The 16,986-nt window shown below is 38.6% G+C and overlaps 1 protein-coding gene across 6 annotated transcripts in view; it reads right to left on the minus strand.

Moving 5' to 3' along the window:
* Positions 1–16,011, minus strand: part of LOC133984390 (tensin-3-like) — a 66,163-nt gene extending 50,152 nt beyond the window's left edge. For 2 of the 6 annotated variants that reach the window (XM_062423689.1, XM_062423686.1), the window contains exons 1-11: positions 14,947–15,058; positions 10,968–11,144; positions 9,553–9,603; positions 9,324–9,446; positions 9,161–9,225; positions 5,644–5,727; positions 5,220–5,332; positions 3,168–3,228; positions 2,990–3,065; positions 2,035–2,164; positions 1,676–1,741 (exon numbers count right to left, since the gene is read on the minus strand). In XM_062423689.1, the coding sequence (XP_062279673.1) occupies positions 1,676–1,741; positions 2,035–2,164; positions 2,990–3,065; positions 3,168–3,228; positions 5,220–5,332; positions 5,644–5,727; positions 9,161–9,225; positions 9,324–9,446; positions 9,553–9,603; positions 10,968–11,117 (919 nt within the window). In that variant the 5' untranslated portion in view covers positions 11,118–11,144; positions 14,947–15,058. Of the gene's footprint in view, positions 1–1,675; positions 1,742–2,034; positions 2,165–2,989; positions 3,066–3,167; positions 3,229–5,219; positions 5,333–5,643; positions 5,728–7,718; positions 8,315–9,160; positions 9,226–9,323; positions 9,447–9,552; positions 9,604–10,967; positions 11,145–14,946; positions 15,059–15,912 lie in introns of those variants that run through there. The other 4 variants (XM_062423688.1, XM_062423690.1, XM_062423691.1 and 1 more) reach the window with 4 other exon arrangements.
* Positions 16,012–16,986: the final 975 nt, after the last annotated feature.

Genomic DNA, 16,986 nt, shown 5'->3' on the forward strand with positions numbered 1-16,986 from the left:
TATTTCACTTCTTCGAGACTCTAAAAATAATATAAATCACTCTTTTGTTGAATTAGTCACAGCTGGTGGTCATATGAAACCAGGGAAGTTATTTCTTCATTTTAAGGAGTCTCTAGCCAAACAAAACCAAACAAAAAAAACAGTTGGGAGTTAAAGAAGGTTTGTTTGCACATTTTGGCAATCACTTTTTTTTTCTTATTTTAGGTTTTAAAGGGGAAGTTCACTTAAATTACAACGAATGGTGAACAGCCATGCAAATAGTTTGAAATGTTGAGGTTTCTGCTGCAGTATAATTAATAATATAATTGACCCCGTCTGTTTTGACTGTTGCTTCTTTCCTCCCTTCCTTCCCTCCTTCTGTCCTTCCTCCCTCCCTCCGTCTCTCTTTCTTTCCTCCCTCTCTCTTTCCTCCCTTCCTTCTTTCCTCCCTCCATCCCCTTTTCTTCCTTCCTTCTGTCCTTCCTTCCTCCCTCCCTCCTTATTTCCTTCCTTCCTTTCCTTCCTTTCCTCCCTCCCTCCTTGTCTCTTTCTTTCCTCCCCCTACCTTTCCACCTTACTTCTTTCCTCCTTCTTTCTTTCTTTCCTTCCTTCCTATTTTCCTTTCTCCCTCCCTCCCTTCCTTCTTTCCTTTCCTTCCTTCCCTCCCTTCCTTCCTCCCTCATTTCCTTCCTCTCTTCCTTCTTTCCTTTCCTCCCTCCCTTCCTTCTGTCTGGGTTTTTTACCTATAATATAAAAACCTGTTACTAATACCTGAGTCAGACTCAATATTTTTGTCTTTCGATATGCTCACTTTGCTCGATTATGCAAACAAAGAGTCATAATTCGTTGCCGTGACTTGACTGAAAGACACAAAAGATAACAAATTGGACGCCGACCAATCACAGCGAACGTTTTTTCCAAACTTGTGCAACATACATACAAAAGGTGAGCTTAAAAATAAAAAAGGTGCCAGGAACCAGCTGCATCAGGATTTCATGTGAACTTTCACAGTGAAAAAGTTCACAGTGAGATTAATTTGGTGTTATGACCATGAACAAAAGATGATAGTCAAATGGTTGCAGGTTGCATTAAATGAATTAAAACATTGTTGTAAGCTCCTTATTGGTCAGTGCCATCAAACCATATGGAAGTTATAATTTCTGGAGTTTTCAACATTTCTGCTAGGTTTTTTTGCAAGATGCTGTCAAAGAGGCCTTGATGGTTGTCTTCCACTATGATAAACAATAAAGAATAAAATGAGCAAATGTGCAGTCTGAGTCCTTTATAGTATCAGTCCTTTCAGTGCACTGGCCTAATAAATAAATATTTAACGTCTGCATTTTTGTGACACAAGTCTGACTAAAGTACAAATCTCAGTTATGGCTCTGACATTTGCCAAGATCTAATGGTGCAAAACAAACAAAAAAACTTTGCTCTTCTTGAATTTGCATGAAATTCTGAGTAATAAAAGCAGAAATGTGAAAACTTGAGCCAATAAACTCTCAATTCTGGGAACAACAAGAGCTTTAACATCTGAAACACATTCATACCTGCATTCCTCTTCTCTGCTGTGTTATCCTGCTCCAAAACCTTACGTTGGTACCTTGTGTTTATATGTCATTTTTAAGTTTTTAGAAAAAAGGAAAAAAGGAAAAACAACACTTTTAAAAATCTGTTATTGTGAGAGAGAATCTACCTTTGATCTTTTCAGGGCTGTCAGAAAGTAACAGCTCCACTTTTCCATCTTCTGGGAACCGAGCATCTGGAAATTAACACACAAAAAAAAAAAAAAAAAAAACAGAGTCAGGTGGACAACATACTGGGCATACTGGTCATGCTCCCATGTGCACGTCACACCTGCCGCCCAGCACAGCTGATATGGGTTCCAAGGTTAGTTCAGGTACGTGATATTTACATTGGAAGAAGGGAGGCGAGCAGAAAAACTGAAGGATTTATCAGTTACAGATTAAGACTGATAACGTGGTGGAGGTGGGCGTGAAAGTAACTGAAACAAGCGTTGGCGGAGCTCGGACTATCGCAGCAGGTTGTAAATACCTTCACTGGCAGAGTCAAGGTCCGCCTTTGAGAAAGTGAGGGCGTGTCCGTTGACGAGGCCCGTATGAAACTGGACACGGAAGATGACCTGACGGGTGGCTGAGTGGCTGTTTTTATCATAACAAACCACCTGAAATCACAAAGAATATAACACATGTAAGCTGCTCCATGAAAGACTGAAGCACAGATTAATGCCTTTTTATTAAATAATATAATGATAAATAATAGAAATTGACTTAATACACAAAAGATGCAATAAGATGTGATTCACAAAAGAAGAAAAGTACACATATAATCAGTTTGATAAAGCTTATAGTGCAAAAAAAATACTGAGGGACTAAAATAATCAGTTCTGATCAATTTGATAAAGAGGTGAAACATTTTACATTTTTAAAACTACTTTTTAAATGTTTTTTTTTTAATTTATTTCATAATTCTGTGTTTTATATATTTATATGCTTTGTTTTTGTTTTTTCCAATATATTATATAACAAATTAAAGGATAAGTTCACAATTGTCTGTCTTAAACCAGCAGTCAAGTGCCCAACTTTTAAATACATTTTTACACAGAAGGAGGACTGTGGATTTTGTCCTCCATCACTTACACCACTTACACACATTAAAATTGTTTGGACAGACTATAAAAATCATAAAAAAATAGAATAGGGAGCTTGAAAAAGAAAAAGAATAAATAAAACAGAAACACAGGAGTTTGGTTCAAGAGAGCAATAAAAGAGTATTAAAAAATGTATAAAAACATATAAATAAGTAGGGTTGCAGCACATTTATCTTCTATTGGCTTCTATTATCTATCTATCTTCTATTATCTGCAGGGGCCCCTATAGTCATTTGTGATAGATTAAGTAATTACTAATTAGTAATCGTATTAATGTTTAACCAAAAGAATAAAAAACATGCATGACTCTAAATAACATAAGGACACACTGATACTCACCATGATGTCTCCTTTGAGCAGCTGAGCTGGCTGCAGCACCATGTAGAGCCGGTCTGTCTGACCTGCATTAACATGGCTGAGGTGGAAATATAAACACACATATTATTATAATATATACTGCTACATCGTACAATGTGTAGAGTTAAATGTATGTGGTATAAGATGATGTATTTCTTACTAGACTGCAGACGTGCAAACAGGTTGTAGACTCTGGTAGACTCTCAGGAAGAGACAACATCCTAAGACAATTTTGTAAAAAGATGACATCATTACAAACTAAATGGATGAGATTTGTAGATTTTAAAATGGCCTCAGACACAAGTTGAAGTGTTTTTAATTGAAAGTGATGCTTTACTGTTGTAGCTCCAACGCTGTGGGACAAACTCTAAACCTAAAGGACTCTCATATCCACACTACAACTTGCTTTAAATGTGACTTTTCCTGAAGGAGCAAACTCACTGATGATAAATAGGAACACATGCATGACTTGCTACACTCATCATTTATCTGTGAACAACACAAGTAATGCAAAAGTCTATTTTACTGATGCAAAATTAGCATAAAATGCTAACAGATGCAGCCGGGATCATTAAATATCTTTTAAGCTGCAAAATGCTCATGGCGGGAAAATGACTTCCAATCCATTACAGCAATTTCTGTCGTTCCTTATGATGAAGAAGAAGACGGTCTTTGGTTTCACTGCCTTTGTTGGTTCGGCTCATTTCACCCCTTAAATTTAAAGATTGGATCAAGGAGGCACTGAAGTATCTCAAGCTGGAGAATATAAGACCCTGCAAATCTGAAAAAGCCTTTTCTGGATCATATAAAAGCTCTGAGACTTGTGCCTGAAGCAGAGGAGGGATGATTTTTTCTTTTTCTTTTGTTTTCCTCGATTCATTCAGTCTTGTTCAAACCGGCCTGGATAAGATTATAAATATGTTTTCTGTTTTAAAAAATTATCTCTTTTTTAATCTAGTTTTAGTCTCACTGTTATCAGATGTTATCTATTTTATTTGACTTTTGTTTTCTCTTATGAATCTCTTTTTTAACCTAGTATTTCAGTCTTACTTTTAATCAACTTTTTGTCTTATTTTAATTTTCTCTTATTTATTTTTTTACTTTATTTAATTTTTGATTTTTGCTATAAATCCTATCTTATTGTTTATTTATTTATTTATGACATTTTTATCATTATTATTTTCTCTCTCATGTGCATTGGTCTCTGCATTGTTTTTTTCTTTGCAATTTGTTGTCCTCAGTTTACACTTCAGCTTGTTAATCAGCTGTAAAGCACTTTAACCCTCCTGTCGTCCTCCCGGGTCAAATTGACCCCATCTCTTTTGACTGTTCCTTCCTTCCTTCCTTCCTCCTTTCCTTCCTCCCTACCTCCTTACTCCTTTCCTTCCTTCCATCCTTCCTTCCTTCCTTCCTTCCTTCCTCCCTCCCTCCTTCCTTCCTCCCTTCCTTCCTTCCTTCATTCCTTCCTCCTTTCCTTCCTCCCTACCTCCTTACTCCTTTCCTTCCTTCCTTCCATCCTTCGTTCCTTCCTCCCTCCCTCCTTACTCCTTCCTTCCTTCCTTCATTCCTTCCTTCCTCCTTTCCTTTCCTTCCTCCCTACTTCCTTACTCCTTTCCTTCCTTCCTTCCATCCTCCCTTCTTTCCTTCCTCCCTCCCTCCTTCTTTCCTTCCTTCCTTCCTTCCTTCCTCCCTCCATCCTTACTCCTTCCTTCCTTCCTTCTTTCCTTCCTCCCTTCTTAATCCTTTCCATCCTTCCTTCCTTCCTTCCTCCTTTCCTTCCTTCCTCCTTTCCTTCCTTCCTTCCTCCCTCCCTCCTTACTCCCTCCCTTCTTACTCCTTTCCTTCCTTCCTTCCTTACTCCTTTCCTTCCTTCCTTCCTCCTTTCCTCCTTTCCTTCCTTCCTTCCTTCCTTCCTCCCTCCCTCCCTCCTTACTCCCTCCCTCCTTACTCCTTTCCTTCCTTCTTTCCTTCCTTCCTTAATTCCTTGACCAGAGGACAACAGGAGGGTTAAACTACATTATAACCTATATGAATGGTGCTATAAAACTGCGTATAAAGTTAGATCATTTTATATAATAATTGCCTTTCACGTGACCCAAAGTCCAGCAAAACAAACTATCAAACTATGTTCACTGCACTGCTGCTGCATAACTTTACCTTTACTGCTATTTATCTACTTATTTCCCACAAATTCAGATCATCTGCTGCTCACCTCCATCTGCTCTTATTTTGGGAAGACCGTGAAGAACAACGCAGAGGAGGAACGACGGAGAAGGACACATCTTTAATCCTCCTTTCAACATACTCCCCAGCATCCAAACATACCTGGAGAGCAGAGAGAGAGAAATGAATGAATGAATGCAGCAATGTTGTTTATCTGCTACAAATATCTGTAAAGACGTTAAAACCTGATGAAAGTGTGGTTGTGAGTCTCTTTGTTTTATAATCTGCTTCGTCGCTTTATGGTCGGAACTGTTTCTCAGCAAAGATAAATCAGGTGATTAGTGACCCGAGGTCGAAAGTCACAACTGAGCCGTCGATCTACATCAAAGATCAGAGGCTGTACGAGCTGAACTAAGGGGTTGACCTTTGACCTACGGCGATCACACGCTTAATCATATCCAGTGGGCTCTCACCGTTTTTGGGAGGGGGTCATCAGGGCGGAGAGTTTGTCGCTGTAGAACCTCCTCATGGCAAAGTGGTCCAGAGAAAGGTCTGCACTGAGAGAGACGCATATATTCAGATCATTTAAAGGGTCAGTTCAACCAAAAATTACAGAAATAACATTTTTTTTGGGGGGGTTTATCTCTGGTGGTATTTGGGGTTGTAGATCATTTTGGTTGATATTCATGTCAGGAAACAGGGCTGGATGTACTTAAAACAGACACATATGGTAATGTAGGCCTCTCACAACAATTATCAACTTATAGTACAATAGTGTAACATCATTATATCTATATATGGACTTATCATATGATACATGGACATGACCTCGATCATTTTATTGACCTCAGTATTGCCTCACTTCACATCAGCAGCTAAGAGGCTATTCATGTCACATTGGCTAAGTGAGTAGTGTCCTCCATTCCTCACTGTGTTCGTCCTGCAGAAGAATTAAAGGTAAATAACTCCCCAACCATAATGGCAGTCTGTGTCATACAGGAGAGTAGCACCCATTCTCCCCGTTACATTATTATATTATTATATTATCATTATATCAGTGGTATAAAATGATCTTTAACCTTTGTGTCGTCCTCCCGGGTCAAATTGACCCCGTCTGTTTTGACTGTTCCTTCTTTCCTCCCTTCCTTCCTTCTCTCTTTCTTTCCTTCCTTCTGTCCTTGCTTCCTCCCTCCCTGCTTCTTTCCTTCCTCTCTCCTTCCTTCCTTCCTCCTTTCCTTCCTTCTTCCTTCCTCCCTTCCTTATTTCCTCCATCCTTCCTACCTTCCTTCTTTCCTCCGTCCTTTCTCCCTTCCTTCTTTCCTTTCCTCCCTCCTTTCCTTTTCTTCCTTCTTCCTTCCTCCCTCCCTCCCTCCTTTCCTCCCTTCCTTCTTCCTCCCTTCCTTCCTCCTTTCCTTCCTTCTTCCTCCCTTCCTTCCTTCCTTCCTTCCTCCTTTCCTTCCTTCTTCCTTCCTCCCTTCCTTATTTCCTCCATCCCTCCTACCTTCCTTCTTTCCTCCGTCCTTTCTCCCTTCCTTCTTTCCTTTCCTCCCTCCTTTCCTTTTCTTCCTTCTTCCTTCCTCCCTCCCTCCCTCCTTTCCTCCCTTCCTTCTTCCTCCCTTCCTTCCTCCTTTCCTTCCTTCTTCCTCCCTTCCTTCCTTGACTCGAGGACAACAGGAGGGTTAAAGGACAATAATATCATTTATCGCGATTATTTCTGAGACAATACATCATCCAATAAAAGTAGTTATAGTGACAGGCCTAATATATGGAATTGGGTTTATATGACAGTAGGCTTATGCACACATGTTTGTTGGTGTTTATAGTGTTGTGTAACCATTAGATATCTGCATATGACTCTGTGAAAATGTCCAGAAAATGTAGTGTTACCATCCCGCCTTAACAGAGTAGAAATTTAATAAGGTGAACACAATGTCAGACTGAATGAATGAAGTTAATTTAAAGAGTTTAAGTCTAAATATAAGGCTTTGATGATTCAGAGTACCAGGAACAATAGATGCTGCTGTCAGTCCAGTCAACACCATCAGTTAAATATCATTTACCTTCCTGGTGTTCGGGTGGAGGAAGACTTCTTTGGACAAATAAAACCAAAACTAAAACTATCTGGGTGACTACACACACACACACACACACACACACACACACACACACACACACACACACACACACACACACATGAACACACACACAGAGCAAGTTGTGTAATCTGAAAGAACTGACCCCTTAACAAACAGTAGTTATCAGATGTACACCCATTCACAATCCCCTGCATACCTGCACTCACTCAAACACACACACACACACACACGCACACACACACACACACACACACACACACACACACACACACACACAACAAATATCTCAGTCTCACAGGGACAATGGTCACAGTCAGAGAGTCAGCTGTTCGGTCATGAAACAGCAAACACACACACACACAAACACACACAAACACACACAAAACAGAGCCAACAATGTAGAAACAACTTCCTCTTTTCCATTTTTCTAATGGACAATGCCTCAAACTGACCTTTTACATCATCCCACGAGTCATAGCTAAAAACAGGGACGTGCATATAGACGATATGTAAACCACAAAGGCCGTCGTGTTTACACTGAAAATCTAAAACCAACAAAGTCCTGCCTCCTCTACCGGCTCAGACTGTGGTACGCAAGCAAATTAATAGAGCATAAATTCACAGGTGTCCAACAGTATACAAGGATCCCTGCCCGAAAATCAAATAAGAGTCTAGTTCAAAGTCTCTTCGATTAACGGTCGTGCCCTTTTCCTTGCGTGGTGAAGTCGTGCAGCGGATCGGCTTCTGTTCACTCTGTCTATTGTTCAGTCTTTGTGCTCTTTGATCAGCAAACACGTCCAACACTGAATGTCAATACTGTGTCATTGCTTCACAGTTACAGATCCCGTATACGAAGGCTCTAACACAGGATACTGATATTCATTGGTGTGATTTTTACCACTTGGATTATCCTTTTTATTCTTAAGTCTGGTTTTTACTTCCCCACATTTCCATCTTTAGTTGTTTTATTTTAGTTTCAATACAGCAACCTCACATTTCTAGTTTTGCCCATTTTATTTTATTGTGACATCATGTAGGGCTGGGCGATTATGACAAAAATCAACTAAAAATCAAAGGAGGGAGGGAGGGAGGGAGGGAGGGAGGGAGGGAGGGAGGGAGGGAGGGAGGGAGGAAGGAAGGAAGGAAGGAAGGAAGGAAGGGAGGAAGGAAGGAAGAAGGAAGGAAAGGAGGGAGGAAGGAAGGAAGGGAAGAAGGAAAGGAGGGAGGAAGGAAGTAAGAAGGAAGGAAAGGAGGGAGGAAGGAAGAAGGAAGGAAAGGAGGGAGGAAGGAAGGAAGAAGGAAGGAAAGGAGGGAGGAAGGAAGAAGGAAGGAAAGGAGGGAGGGAGGAAGGAAGGGAGGAAGGAAGAAGGAAGGAAAGGAGGGAGGAAGGAAGGAAGGAAGGGAAGAAGGAAGGAAGGAGGGAGGGAGGAAAGAAGGAAGGAGGGAGTGAGGGAGAAAGGAAAAGAAGAAGGGAGGAAGGAAGGAAAGAAGGAAGGAAGGGGTAGGGGGGAGGAAAGAAAGAGAGAAGGAGGGAGGGAGGAAGGGAGGGAGGGAGGAAGGGAGGAAGGAAGGAGGGAAGGAAAGAATGAAGGAAGAAAGGGGGATGGAGGAAGGAAAGAAGGAAGGGAGGAGAGAGAGGAAGGAAAGAAAGAAAGAAGGAGGGAGGAAGGGCAGACGGAAGGAAGGAACGAAGGAAGGAAAGAAGGAACAGTCAAAACAAACGGGGTCAATTTGACCCGGGAGGACGACACAAAGGTTAAATGAATCAAGCCACTAGTGTTTCCTTGTAGTGTATATGTATTATTGGCCTTTACCTGCTTTACTTGCTCCTGAATGTTTCTTTCTACGTATAATATCTGGATAAATTCCTTGTTGCTTATGGCATCAGTGTTACCTGGCTGGCATGTTGCTGAAGTGGATGTAAGAAGCCACCAGAACTCCGATCCGGCCTTTACCTCCCTGTTGAGAGCAGTCACAGAAACAATGAATCAATATCACACCTGCAACACTCAGAAAACACTGTGCAACATGTTATTATTAGTATATTATGTAGTTACTCTGCAGTGTAACACCAGGACATGCTTCGGGTTGGTTTGCAGCCAATCCTCCATCGCCGTGCACACTCGTAAGATCTGATCCAAGCTGGGAGCCAAATGATCCACCCAACCTGTGTCTAAAATCTGACACACAGGACCACACACACACACACACACGCTGTTATACACTTCACGCTCTACACTGAAACATTTAACCTCTCACACAGGTCATGTGAAGTGTTGTCAGTACCTTGTGGGTCATTCGGGTGAGAGGGTCATTCTTCTGAGAGAGGTTAATAAGCTTAAGAGAGAGAAAAAAAGACGAAGTGAAACAAGGAACAAATCACATTTACCCGACTGATGCAAGATCTTTCTATACTCTGGGGAATATTATAAGAATATCAGGAAAATAAGAGTTTAATTTAAGATTTTATTCATTATTTTTCAACTTTTTTAACTTACCTATAACTTAAATATCTAAAAGGAACAGAAAACATAGAGAACTGGAGAGTATATTCAGACAAAATTGCCAATTCAAATAGAAATGCACTTGTAGTATTTTCTAATAATATATATTCTTAAAGTAAAATTACAATAAATGATATTGAAACTGAAGGAAAGTAATAATACATCATAAACTGCTGGACAAACAACGTATAAATGATGTTAAAACAAAAAGAAAGTTAAGCAATACTAAGGATTTCTTAAATCAGGCTTAATTTTTTACACTTACCTACTTTGTGGAGGTTTGGGGAAATAAGTATAAAACAACGTGTTTCATACAATTCTTAAAAGAGCCTTAAGAATTGTGCATAAAGCCAGATATCAAGAGCCAATTAACAGACTATGTATTGATTGATGGCCATAAGATTTAGAGATTTAGGAAACTTTATGTATAATTTAAATAACAAATAACTATTCTGAAGCCCTCAGAGATATAAATTTAATTTTACACAACTAAACCTGCATTAAAGAACCCAAAAGTTGAAGCCAATAAGATCAGAGATTTGTCTATTGTACTTCTGTTTCAGGGGTTAATTTATCTGAATGTTTTAAAAACTGTCTAACAGGTGTACAGCTACACATGCAGCTCTAACGTGCTAATGATTATCAGGTATAATGTTTACATGTTTAACATCCCAGTTTAACATGTTAGCATCATTAAAAATGTACAACTGAAGCTAATCAGGAAAAGCTTTGCTGATGTACAAATTTAAATTCTGATCTCATCGTGGGGCTAATTAAAATGCCAGGGTATCACTAAAGTCATAATTCATCCTCACAGGACCATGAATGTTTAAAATATCATTATCAAGTCCATCAAAGTGATTGAATTATTTCATCCAGGACAAAGTGACTGACCAACAATGGACTGATACAATACCATCTATACAGCCACACAACTAGTCTAAAAATGAACCTATTGGAATCACAGTCAGGGTGTTGCATTTCCTCTTTTTAATGTGACATTTGATGCCAAATAGACATTTTACTATTAGAAAGAAGTGATATAACATTTGTCTTGTTTGTGCTGCATTGTTTTCTATTGTGGTTTTATTGTGGTTAATTGACTTTCTATTTTTTTTATGCATTTATGAACTGAAATGAACCTTAAAATGAAACAAACTCCCTTCTGATATGCAGCTCTAACTCTTCTCCTCTCACCATGTAGTTGCATCCATGCTTGGACTGCAGCATGGGGATGATTTCTTGCAGGTTGTGCAGGTACGTCTCCTCGGGACACCCATGAGGACAGAATATGGTGATGATGCGTTCAGTGATGTAGGTCAGATCGATTCTCCGCTGGTCTTCCATGACTTGCACTATCGGTCACATGGATGCCTACAGAGAGATACACAGGAAGTGAAAGGGCAGGGGGCGAGAATGAGAGTCATGGAACATTTTTAAAGAAGTGAGCATTTTCACCTCAGGTCAGCAGATTATTTGCAGAGCATTTATCTGAGCGTGTTGCTTTATCAGCTCCTTAAAAAAAAGAAAAGAGCTGATCTTTGCCAAACGCAGCGAAATTTGAGTTCAAATGAGGTCAGCCTTATTAATCCCACAAAATCCTTTTACAGGATGTGATCGAGTCAAAGCCAAAAAAAAAAAAAAAGAAAAAGAGGAACTGCAACGAAAAGCTTAGTCATCGGATCTCCTCATTAGGCTTTTAACCAGAAGACGGATGATGATGATGAGTCACAGAAGAGTAATGCAGTCCGAGCCCTCATTACTCATCACCCAAAAACAAATCTGACAATGACAGAAAACGTGTCTGTGATTGTTCTTTTGGTTTTAACACTATCTCAGTAAATGTAAATGTGTCTCTAGGTTGGCTTCCTCCGTACAATCCTCCCACATTCTTCTGTAAGCCATGAGAAAGATAATTCAGTGCTGGCTGGGTTCTTCGTTAGCGTGTGGATTGGAGCAATTACATACGTGTTAGTGCATGTCTATGGGAGCTAGATAAATGAGAGAGTAGTGTAAAGAGCGGTGGTTAACCTCGCCTTCACCCTGACCATGTGACCACGGCATAGTAAACACTGATACAACCATTTCCACCAGTATACCGTAGCAGTAACTGGCTGCTTCCCACAGAAATGAGGCTTAATCCTCTCAGAGCTTTCAGTTCTTTTTCATCTCAGGAAGTCAAATGTATATTCAGAAACCAACATATGGCAGTGAAAGGTGTAGTTTTAGTTCAATAATTGGCTTTTTAGGCTTATAGACTTCTGTCACTCATCATAGAGGCTTCATCAGTTCAGGATCACAATAATCTGATTAAAATAATTGGTAATAATTAACTCTTAGTCCCCCCCCTATTGAACATTTATAGACACTAACACACCATAAATTGTTTATAACACACTGCTATGTAGTTATAAACAGATAAAAGTGTTTAATAATGGTGTTGTTAGTAACTACAACTCCTCCCGTGGCTCCTTTATAAACAGAATATATAGTAAAACACATTTCTAACCCTAACCAATAATATAAAGATGTCTTCATAGGAGAAGTTGTAATTGTAATTAATAAACACTTAAAATATCCTTACATCTGCTTCCATTACAGTGTGTTACAGAGGTGGCAATAGTACTCACACTCTGTATTTAAGTAGAAGTTCAGATACTTGTGTATAAAAAGGACTCTGGTAAAAGTAGAAGTACTTATTCGACTCCTTTACTCAAGTAAAAGTAAGAAAGTACAGGCTCTGAAATGTACTTAAAAAGTAAAAGTAAAAATGAATTTTTACTGTCAATGAAAACAAAAAAAGTTCTCGGCACTCTTGAATATTTTCCGACATTATAAAGTTGCAAATTTGCAAGAAAAATAAACTCAAAAAAATGTGTTTTATTCTACCAAGCAGTCACATGGCCTCACTTTGCAACACTGGAGCGACGTCGCTTGTCGTGCATTATGCCTGCCGTGGAAGAACTGATAAAATTGTACTTTTTAGTTGGGTTTAGCAATAAGGAGGAGATACTTGTGTTACTGAGCGTTATCAACACCCATATTTACATAGGTTATAAACTAGAAACATGGAGGCTCTGCTGCTTGAACAGGACGGCCACACATTTATTACTCTTCACTTTTCTGATCACACGTCATTCCCTGTGCGTCCACATACACTCACTTCCGTTCTCCTCCTTCAAATTTATGAGAAATACACTCGGATATTCTCAGACATCGTATGTATTTGTCTCTGAAACAGGCCCAGTTTCTTGCAATGTGTTTTCAAAGTCCAGATGCTTTAGAGTTTAGATGATATGGTGATTCTGAGCTAAGATAACAAGTGTATTTCTTGTACTGAGTTATTTCTTAACAGATGGCTTCGAGTCAATGTATGTTTCTTCCGGTGAAGCATTCACACTGTTTTTTCGAGCTTCTGTCTCAGTAGAAAAAATGAGTGGCATAGACAAACCCACTAATACAACTTGCTAAAAGACCCTCAGCAGCTTCCTGCCTGAGAAAGCTTCAACTGTGTTCATTGGTACTAAATCAGAAATCACAAAAGTTAAAATCTGAAGCATCATGGGAAGAATAACTGGACAGAACACATATTTCTGCAACACAAAATTATGTTTTTTCTGACTATTTTTCAGACATTTGCTTCTTGTTGGTGTTTTACATGATAATTTGACATCTTCAGCTCCTTCAATGTATTCAAATAACACAGAAAAAAGGTGGGTTGTTCTACATCATCCAGACACCTTAGTCAGATTACTTCAGTATTTCTACCTTTAGTTTGAATAAGACCTTTCTTTCTTTCTTAACTACAGTGAATGAAAAGCCATACATTATGCAACATGCCCTCCTTCCTGTGTCTCTGATTTTAAAATGTACTTGCTGAAAAGGTTTGACAGGGTCGGGCGAACACAGGCGCTCGATCTTAATGAGTGACTAGTCTCCAATTATGAATTTCCGGTATGTATTTTCAACATTTTTAGACTTGTGCAATCTAAATTTGTCCGTGCTCGGCCTAAGGAACCAAAACAAACGGAAGTGTGTGTGACTCAACCACACACACACACACACACACACACACACACACACATTCATATACACACGTTGCTATAGGCAGAGCTCCTTAGCAGCAGAAGTCCTTGAGCTTAAATGAGCCGTATTTAATTATAGTCTTCATTTCCCATTTTAAAGGAGGGCATACCAAAATGGATTATCCTTTTTTTTTTTTTTTCTGTTTTTTTTTGTCTCCTTTTGGCGCTGACAAAAATCTACTGCCACCTTAAATGGAGCAGGAATAGAGCCGTCGTGTGGTATTAAATTCACCTGGAACATCAGCTGAAATTGAAAGTATATGTGTAAAATACCAGAAGTGAAATTGACTGCAATATGTCACTGTGACCAGCTTTTGGTTTGCTTGCCATCCTCCAGCCTCCTACTCCCTCTTCTCTATTTAAGTCCCATTTTCTCTGTTTTTCCTTCTTCCCCTGCAGTGCTTTTACTTCACACAGTAAACTAATCTCCCTCCAGTCCATCCGATCCCCAAAGAGACTCCTTATTGAGTTATATGATCCTATTTTCTCATGGAAATGTTGAATTAAATCTGCCAGTGGCATGAGGTAATTTAATTTTATTCTACTTGTTTCAAGGATATCTCAATCAATTACTGCTCTATCTAATTAGCTCCAAACTCGTGTCACTTTATTGAAGGGGAATCTCTGAGGCGAGTACATTTGCATTGGAAATCAGTTTTATTATCACACCCCCACTGGTTGGGTGTTTCACTCGTCCAAAGAAAAGTAGGCTTTTAAGACTTAATGCAAGATTAAATGACCCTCTTAAGATGCACTGAGCCTCAGTGGAAACAAGTCTCCTGGGGGTTTCAGTGTCTTAATGTGTCAGTAGGCTAATCTCCCTCTCGGTGCATCTGCAGGGAGACATTTTTCACTGTTAATCCCCCCGAGATTTACCATCCATCACATGTTCTTTTCGTTTACTGAACTAAAAAAAAAAATTGGAACACTGCCACCACCATTAAGATTCAAGGAGAAGGTCCAATTTGTCTTACATGAGAGCACACTGGATTAATGAGAAAGTAAGGAGCCTCTACTGGGAGCAGATGTAACCTTAAATTTCAATGTTAATTCACAACCTAAACATGGTAACAGACAACAGAGAGGCTTACCTTGGCTGCCGTCTCATTCAACATGAAGTAAAAAATCACAGAAGCCTGATCAGTGAAAGTCAGTGTGTGACTAGCAGTAGAAAAATGAGGTGGAGACTTGACATGGGGAGGGAGAAAGAGAAAGAGAGGAACACAGTTAGAGCATGATAAAACTATACTGTAACCGCGTAGCTTTTGTGCACTTTGCCCTCTGTTGGACTGCAGTGTGACAGCAGTCCGCCCTCGTGTGCTTGTGAAAGTGACAAAGACCAGTGCAGCTAACGACAATCTAACGCCTCTTTCAACATACTGTACACTCATTTCCAGAGAAAAGTAGATAAAAAACTTCCATTGATCTTTACCTCATCTCCGCTCCAGGGTCTCTAAATTCACAGGCTCACAGACTCTTATCTGATAAGGAGTGAATATGCTGTATATGTAGTATATTATACTATTCATTTAACTTGCAGCAGTGGTTAAATGTAACTAAGTGCTTTAACACAAGTGATATACTTGTACATTACTATTCCCATTTTCTACTGCTTTACACCTTTACTCTACTACATTTCAATTTGCACTTGTTCCTCTTTACTTTTTATGCAGATTAATTGTTTTCTATACAAACTGCACAATCATTTTATAAAACATGATGCTTTATTGTGGATTAAACTACTAATTAAAGTGGTTTAAATTAGCTTAACTGTGACCCACTGCACAAATGCTGCTTACACACTAATACAGCAGCAATGATAAATGATTAAAATGTTATATAATGATGCAATGCTGACAGGGGTCATACTGCTGCACTATGAGTACCTTAACTTTTTAATACTGAAAGTAGATTTATGACTCACTTTACTCATTTTAAAAAGCAGGAATTTGACTTGTAATGGAGTATTTTAATATTATTTTCTTGCCACTTTTGCTTAAGTAAAAATATCTTAATGCTTTTTCCTTTACTGACTTGTAGAAAGTGAAAATACGTACTTTCTTTACTCCATTTCAGGTGTTGCAGTCTGTATCACACTGGGTGGCGCCAAAAGACGAGTTATTTGTTGTGTGGTTACTGATTGACAGTAACTTTAAGGCTCATACATAAATATTCGGTTGAGTTTGAATGTTATGGATGTTACAAGCTAATTTCAGGTCACAAAGTCGAAGAGAAATAACATCGTTTAGAAGAAAAATGGACTAGTTAACCAAGTTATTGTGACTGCAGTTCATGATGCTTTCAATTCCCCATTTAAACTCGTAATTCGCGGCTTCTCTAGTTGGAAGACATGGGCTACTTCTCGTGCATTCATATGCTTTGTGGGGTCGGTGTTTGTGTTAATCTACATGTATTGTTACGCATGTTTGTCTTTTATTATATTTATGAAGTATTAAAATAGATGATAACACACAATCTACTATATATTAGGGCTGAAACTGATGTTTATTACAGTTTTCTCGGATGTTATACTCATAAAATGTCAGAAAATAGCAAAAATTGGCCAAAGTTGACTATGAAAATTGCTTTTTTTGTCCAATTAACCGTAAAAAAACAGAAGCTTTATGGTTTAGTCAATCATTATTTATTGCATTAGTATTCAAATCGGCTTTTACTGTTTGATTGTTTTGATGTTTTCTTTTATTTGTGTAGTTTTTCCATTTTGTTTCTTCTCTACATTGCTTTTTATTGTTTCGTGTCTTTGTGTATTGTTAAAAGCGATATATAAATTAAATGTATTATTACTATTAGATAGATAGATAGATAGATAGATAGATAGATAGATAGATAGATAGATAGATAGATAGATAGATAGATAGATAGATACTTTATTCATCCCCATAGGGAGAATTCATGTATCCAATATCTCAAACATATACACAAATACATAAACAAATAAGAACAAATAATATATACAAAAAGAACCCTAAAAGGAAAGACTAATCAGAATTATTGCAGCGCCCCGTCACTATTTAATTATGTTATTATTGTAGAGTAATAACAATAATAATTTAAGTGACTTAATAAAGACACGTAAACATGTTGTACAATTTCAGACTATGATAGTCAGC

This window comes from Scomber scombrus, chromosome 8 (genome assembly GCF_963691925.1).
Source record: "Scomber scombrus chromosome 8, fScoSco1.1, whole genome shotgun sequence".
Lineage (NCBI taxonomy): Eukaryota > Metazoa > Chordata > Actinopteri > Scombriformes > Scombridae > Scomber > Scomber scombrus.